The 7,934-nt window shown below is 39.3% G+C and overlaps 1 protein-coding gene across 3 annotated transcripts in view; it reads left to right on the top strand.

The window, feature by feature from the left end:
• Positions 1-828: 828 nt before the first annotated feature.
• The window catches only part of Rundc3b (RUN domain containing 3B), a 161,056-nt gene continuing 153,950 nt past the window's right edge, over positions 829-7,934 (top strand). Inside the window, exon 1 of one of the 3 annotated variants that reach the window (XM_063243328.1) lies at positions 829-1,321. In XM_063243328.1, the coding sequence (XP_063099398.1) occupies positions 996-1,321 (326 nt within the window). In that variant the 5' untranslated portion in view covers positions 829-995. The remainder of the gene's footprint in view (positions 1,322-7,934) is intronic. The other 2 variants (XM_063243323.1, XM_063243333.1) reach the window with 2 other exon arrangements.

Genomic DNA, 7,934 nt, shown 5'->3' with positions numbered 1-7,934 from the left:
TGAGTGGAAAGTTTTACAAATGAAGACCCAACAGCAGGGTCGCCAACATCCAACATTCTGGGAATACGGTGAACTCTGAACTAGAGAGTTTAAGCGAAGCTTTTCAATCTTTAAAAACCTCAGAAAATTGCAACCTACAGTTTTCATACAAAACTCTATTTAAAAAAAAACCATTGCACGTAGCACAGGACTGCTCTACTTCGCACCCAACAGAATCTCGCGCTTCCCGGAGCAACGCGTAAGACCAGGAATCTCCATAAAGACGGCTGCTGTAACTTTCTTTGGTAGAAACTTCAGACCCAAACGGGAAAGCGAAATGGATTTCAGAGCTACTAAAACTGGAATTTCCCTAAGAATGCCAAATGTGACCTCCAGTCATGGGTCAGGGGGTCGTCCGAGGTCGCATCCAACGCGGCCCAACGAGCGCCCTGAGCGAGGTTCCCTTGTCCTCAGCCTGGGAGAGCCGATGGGCAGGAGGTCCAGTCCTTCTGGAGAACCAGCCCCAGTTCAGGTAAGGACGTCGGGGCTGACCCCGTGGAGGCCACAGACACCAGGGCACGACCTGGCCGCTCAGGGGCGCCGCCCAAGAGTGCGCCCGGCTTTCCGAGGGCGCCCGCCGCTACGCCCGCCCGCTGCCCACCGCCCACCGCCCACCGCCCACCGCCCACCGCTTGACAGCTGCCCACGCGTCTGGGCGGGGCTTGAGTGCAGTCCTTTAAATATCACCGAGCAGGGACCCGCCTCCTATGGGTTGTGATTGGCTCGAGGTGGTGCTGCATTGATCCGATTGGCTCTGGGAAGCCGCGGCTTCGCGCGCGAGCTCGGGGGTTTGTCTACCCCGTCGGGCTGAGGCGAGCGTGGCTGTTGCGGTGCCTGGTTAGGCCCTGAGGCTGGCGCGCGCCAGCCACCAAGGACCTGCAGGAAGTGGGAGAGACAGTCAGACGCTGGCCCTCGCGCGGCGCTCGGCAGTCGGCCGCGCGCGAGCATGGTGGTGCATGCGTGTGTGCGCGCGTGAATGCGCGCGCGCGTGCGTGGAGCCGGGGAGCGCGCCGGCCGTTCCCGCGCGGTGCCGGTCCCCGGTGGTCACGCGCTCCCCGGCCTCGCGTCCCGCCCGCCGCGGCAGCGGGGCCGGGGCCTGGGACAGGTGCAGGCGCGCGCAGGCGCGCGAGACAAAGACCGGGGCGGACGGCATGGCGTCCCGCGGCCTGGGGGGTCTGGGCGGGGGCCGCGGCGGTAGCGGCGGCGGCGGCGGCAGCGGCAGGAAGAACCTGAGCGCGCGCAACGCGGCGGTGGAGCGCAGGAACCTCCTCACCGTGTGCAGGTACTGCGGCCGCGGCCGGCTGCGGGAGGGCTGGGGTGCAGCGGGCGCGGCCTCCGCGCCAAGGGTCGGCCCCGGGACGCGGAGGCCACGTCTGCCCCGCAGCCCTGCAGCTCTGCAGCTGCGGGAGGCGCAGGCTGGGCTCAAGGCGGGGCCGGGCGAGGTGTTGTGAACGTGCGCTCTAGGGTCAGAGTAAGCGGAAGGCCAGGAGCAAGAGCTCCTTGGGTTAGTGCGCATTAAACTGGTAGCCAGCCGGGGTTACACGGGCCCTGAGAGCGTGACTGCGGTGCGCCGGGATCGCATGCAGCTTGTTCTGCATTGTTGACGGCTATCTTTATTCTCTCCGTCCCGCACATGCCGAGCGCCCGCAGCTCTGCAGCCGGCCATTGTGCGATGCGCTGCACGCGGGGAGCTGTCCACTTGCGAACTGCAGCGCCGGTGCTGTCTATGCAGGGGCGGAAGAGTGGGGCTGGGGTACACGCAGTCATTGTGTCAGGGAGGTCCCCCAAGGTTTGCCTTTCCTAAAGTGTTTTCTAATTATACATGCAGTTTTCCTTTCCTCCGGAAGGTACAGAAACAAAGGAATAATCACTATCTTATAAGGCTAGTCACCAGAAGAGAGGTGATTTTTAATATGGCGATTATTTTAAGCCTTATACCTGCATATGTTTTCAAAGATGAAAGTTTGTGCATTCATTTTTGAGGAACTTATCTGAACTATTAAATTGTTTTAAAATTTGTTCATCAAACCTTTTAATCATCAGTGATAATCAGATGGTTATAAAACCTTTTCCTCTGTAATTTGTATGTTTTTTCTCAATTTCCTCATGTAAAATCTGTTTAGGTTTTTAAGCAGAATATAGGTATTTGTACTAGGAGTTTTGAATGACTTTTTTTTTTTCTTAGTATTTAGAAAACACTTGCTATGTAGTTCAGGCTGACAACTTGTGGCAGTCCTGCCTCAGCCTTCAGAGTGCTGGGATTACAGGTGTGCACCACGACTCCGAGTTTTGAGTGAGTTTTTAAAAATTTGGAGTATCATAAACATTTGTCTCTCTAGAAGGTCTGCCTCCTTGACAGTAGTGACACTGCATTTAAATGGTAAACTAATACAGACAACACAAGTAACCTTTTGAGATACATAAGCTTTATTAAATTCTTGTAAATTGAGGAAAATATTTTAAGATAGGTAGCTAGAACAGTAAGTTAGGCCTCTTTATTTTATAGATACTAAAAATGATTATTTTAATCTTGGTTGGTTAAATCACTTACTCTCCAATCGTGCCCTCAGCAGAGAAAGTTGAAGGGAAGAAGAGGATGTGTTTATATTTAGTATAGAACATAAAATAAATTTAAATTTCTGGGGTAGATTTCAACTTGTATATTTGTGAAGGAGATAATATTAAGGCTGCCAAGCATGTCTAAATAGTTGACAGTGCATATAAATGACGTCTGTGTGGAGTAATGGGGCCTATTAGATGGTCTTTGTCTTGACAACTTTTATTGAAAAATCAGTATAGGCCATTCGAAGGTTTTAAGTACCCCACCACCAATTTGGCAAAATGAATAAAGAAGTATTTATGCCGTTTTACTTTTCAAAGCTACTACTCTCTGGATATTTCACCCATATCTTTTATGAATTCACTTTTAATATCTCAGACTGGAGATGATTTGATATTTAAATTTGGAAGAGATCACTTTAAGTAGAAATATAACAGTGCAGTCGACTTTGTCATTAGCTAATACTATGTCATATAATAAGCCATGCAATCTGCAGTGTAATACTGCAGTAGATGATTGGTTAACCTTCAGAAATAGCCCCACCAGTAAAGCAAATTGTGTTCGTTCGTATTTGAATTCCTTGAAATATGAGCATAGTAATGAAGCCGTAGATGAGCATAGTTGAAGCGTATGTTTATTTCCTTGTAAATGGAAAACCTTTTTGAAATGCACCTCCCATTTTGTTATTCTTTCTTTTTATTAAAATTTTGTGATTCTTCACCAACGCTTGGGAAAAATTTAACAGTTCATAAAACTAAAATACAAACAAAAACCCCACTACCACATACCATCCTAGTGTATCTACTTAGACAATAATGCTCTTTCCTTACACCTGAAGCCATTTGGGCACAGTATGGGTTTATGTTCTGAGTAATTACAGAACTACACAACATTTATGTTTAAAGCCTTACCACATGCAATATTAGTATAGTATTTGAATTTTGAAAGTGGGTTATTTAGGTAAGATAGGAAAAAAGCTAAGTTGAACTTTGGCTCATTATGATTGTATATGTAATTATTTACTTTCAATACAAACAGTACATTACTTATAATGTAAACTTTTATAGATTGTAGAATAAGACATTTGTATAGTATTTACCTGAGCCTGTAAGTATGGTTTTATCATATTTTTTCACAGACTGTGGTAGAGAGAACATATACCTGTAGATCATTGAAGGACTATAAATTTTCATAATGAATTCCAAAATATTAATAGACTGACTTTGGCTCTGTACACTCACTAATATTCTCCTTCTTCTGTTTCATTCAAGACTTTTAAAAATTCATTTGTTAAAGTTTTTCTTTTTAACTGGCATCCATAGAAAATTGGGTGGATATTTGTCATTTTTCTGTTGTTCAGATTACTGAAATGCTGGTGTGTTCTTTTGGTTTTAGTTGTGTTGGTGAAGAGAATTAAAACCTAAATTATCTTTGAGTGGATTAACAATGTTTTATGAGAAAATTATACATATTTAATAATTTGCATAGACTTTAAAAATAACATTTGGAAAGCTTTTAAATCAATACTTAAAAGAAGCTTCCTTTACAAATTCATCATTTTCCTGTCTTGAGAATAGAAAAGGACTCACAGAATGGATATGAGGAGATAGTGTGATGAGTTAAGCAGGGTGGAAATAAATGATAATTTCTTGTTAAAATACTTGTAATAACTTAATTAACACTTCATTTTTTCAGTGTAATAGGGGAATAAAAAGCCATATTTTATATGTAACTGTTGTTTAACCTTATAATTCTTCCATCAGCTGTAATGCTTTACTTATTTAATGAGTATAGCTTCTGCATAGCTGAAACTTGTAATTTAAATGCTCAAATTTAAACCACAATAAATAGTTAAAACATTTTTAATGAATTGGTTTTTATAAAAGGATTAACACATTTCTCTTCTTTTGAAAGACTGTGAATAACACAATATAATGCTTATTCATAACCTTATTTTGGATCTATTTTTGTGAGTATGTGTACTGTGCAGTGACTGCCTTCAGAGGTTTTGGCTTTTGGAGCTATCTCTGTTAGATTACTAGTGAGGACATTTGTGTTTTTGTATTCTCTTACTTTTTCCTTCAAAATTAGCTGTTGTATTTTACAACTTGTCTGTTTCTGTCATCACTTTTCTTAGCACTTCCAATTTTGACTTGCTGAGTCTAATGTGAATTAGGAAATTAATAAACTTCCATGTTTAAAAAAAAATCCCAGAGGCCTGAGTTAAGTGAGTAAAATTTAGCAACCTAAACCTCTTAATGTTGCTGAATAATCAGAAAATATGTCTGTTGGAGATAAGTGACACTTCACTGAATTGTTATTGGCAGTATAATCCTGTAAATAACTTTAAATGCCTTAACTCATGTTTCATGTTTCTGTTTCCTTGAGAAAGCCTGGTAAGACTGTCCAGACCTTGTCCATAATTATACTTTTGACTACAGTTTTTTAAATCATGGTATACGCACTAGAATTTTGGGTTGGAACCTCGAGTCAGATCAATTGCTTTGGAGCAAGTTCGGGGTCATTTATAAGGATTTTGAGTGCCCTACTACTAGTAGGTGTTCAATATGGGCATCATCTTCACTTACTGGTCTTTGTAGAATTTTCATCATTCACAAAAGGTCATCTGTACCTTATGCTAAACTGAGTTCAGATTAAGTTACAACAAATAACAGGCATTTAGTAAGTGGTGTTTACCTCAGCTTCATTGGCATTTGACAGATGTCAAAAGTTTAGTTGAGAGATGATATTCCTGGGGGGAGGTTTGCAGCTTATCCACTCTTCAGACTTACAGTTTGTAAAATATAATCCTGGGTCATTCCAAGTCATCACAGAGCAGCTGCTTCTGTAGACTGCATTGATCTGCTCTCTTCTGCCCCGATTTGCGTTAACCTGATTGTGCATTGATTCATAACACTTATCAGTGTACATTGAGGATCATCAAAAGAAGCACTCACAAGAGTCTTAAAGTTATTATCAAGAGCATTGCTTATAATATTAAAAAGTAGTTTTTGTGAAGATTTCTGTGTGATAGTCTCATTTTAATGCGAACAATTTTAGTGCTGTATTTCTATGAAATTTACTTACTCATGTCTACTAGATACAGGGATATATAACCACTACTTTATCTTCTACTTGTGTAGTTCTTAGAGATCTTAGTAAAAAATGTGTGGCCAATCTCCACATGTAGAACATCATAATGTATTTGCCCTATCTTTAGTTCTGCTGTGTCCCTACATTTTTAATATAAATCTTCATTGACTTTCATGTGCAGGAAAGTACACATAGCACAAGCATATTGCTCAAGGTATTTTTTGCTTGTCTCATTTGGTGGCTTTATAGTTCACTCTATAGAAGTTCTTACTGGTAAAGTAATTTGTAAATTTCCTTTGTGGTTAACACTGTGAACTGGTGAAGAAATTAGTTTACTCCAAAGTAATGAAAATTCTGTCCTATTTTCTTATAAGGCCTTTATTTTTTAATTAATATCAAAAATCCATCTGTAGTTTTATTTTTATTTATACTGTGTTACGTGGGAGTCATGATTAAATATTTTCCTTAAGGAAAATCACTTGACCTAGTACCATTTTTTGAAGCTTGTATTTTCCTCACTACTCTCATGTATCTTATGTACCTTATCAAATGACTGAATCACTGTGGGGCTGTTTCTGAATCCTCTTCTATTCCCTTGGTCTATTTGTCTGTCTTTGTGCTGCTAATGCCACACCAGCGTATTAACCATAGCCTGATGTTTGATGTGTTTTCTAGCCTTATTTTTAAAGATTGTCTTGGGTATTTTTGGCCTTTTGCAAACTAAGTTATCAATTTCCATTAAACAATATTCTAGAATAAACATGACTACTCCCTCTTTTTCTCTATTCCTATAGCGAATTGTACTGATTAAGTTTTGCATATTAAATCACTCTGGAATAAAACCATTGGTTTTCATGTATTAATTTTTCTGATATACCTTTGCATTAAAAATGTTAACATTTAATTTGGTATTTTTGCATATTTATTCACAGGAGAGATTAATTTCTTTTATGATGCCTTTGTCCAATACTTGTCTTTAATGCTATCTTAGTTTGTGAAATAAGTTGGGAAATGTTCTTTTGTCTGTACTAAAAAATTTTATATAAAATTTATACTATTTCTAAAATATTTGGAATAACTCACCAGGAAGCATTTGAATCACAGTTTATCATTGTGGGAAATTTTTTAATAAGAGGACCAACTTAATGGTGAATGAACCATTTGGATTTTCTGGTTCTTATCTCAGTTTCAATAAATTTTACAAGGATGTATTTATTTCTTTTATACTGTCAAGTTTATTAAAGCTTTTCTTAATATCTGTGGAATAGTTTTGTTTTTAAGATCTATAATGATTATCCAGTTAGCTTACTTGGCTTTGGTATCTTCCTCACTGTTTTTGCGCTAGGGCTTTATACATTTTATTAATTCTTTCAAAGAATAAGCTTTTGATTCTGTTAATTTTGTCTTTCTACTTGTGTATTATTTTAAAATGTGTGTTTTAACTTTGAAGTAGTTTATTTTTGTATTATTTATAACTAATTCCATTGTGTAGAGAACATATTCTAAAAGATTTCAAGCTTTTGGAGCTTTCTTGATGCTTTATGATGCAGTACACAGTAATTTCAATAAGTGTTTCCTGTGCATCTGAAAATAGTTATGTCTTGTTGTTGTTGATTGCATGTTGTATATATCAGTTAAGCCTAGTGTGTTGTGTCATTTATGTCTTCCCTATCCGTACTCATTTTTTATATGCTTAGTCTTTTTGGTGTTGAGTGATGTCAGATATGTTAAAAGTCTACCTTTCTGAGTTTAGATTTGTTTTTCCTTTTAGTGTCATTTTTTTCCTGTGAATATTTTGTTGCCATATTACTAGTTGTGTGCAGATTTAGAATTGTGATCTTTTTAGTAGTTTGACTCCTTTGTCGTCATGAAATGTTCCCTTCCATGCTATTGCCTAAAAGTCTATTTTATCTGCTATTAGTATAATCAAAACAAATGTCCTTAGTTTGTGTGGTGTGTCTTTTTCTATGTTTCACACTGATCCCTTCTGGATATAAGTAAAATTTTTTTTCTAGATAGAATATAATCAAATTTTACAATGTACCTAGTCTGATTAATTTAGTCTTTTCTTTAGAGTATTTATACTCAAGGTTATTTTATTTGAATTTGTAGCTACTATCTTAATTTTTTCTCTTTAATATTTTTCTTGCCATGTATTTTAGTTGTTACAGTTTATATCATATGGATGTCTCCCCAAAGCCTCAGGAGCTCATAGGTGGGGCTTTTGAATGGTGATCTGATT

The sequence above is a fragment of the Cavia porcellus genome, unplaced genomic scaffold, assembly GCF_034190915.1.
Source record: "Cavia porcellus strain 051 isolate PalLab524CR breed Dunkin Hartley unplaced genomic scaffold, mCavPor4.1 scaffold_2, whole genome shotgun sequence".
Classification (NCBI taxonomy): domain Eukaryota; kingdom Metazoa; phylum Chordata; class Mammalia; order Rodentia; family Caviidae; genus Cavia; species Cavia porcellus.
This window is presented reverse-complemented; position numbering and strand designations above follow the sequence as displayed.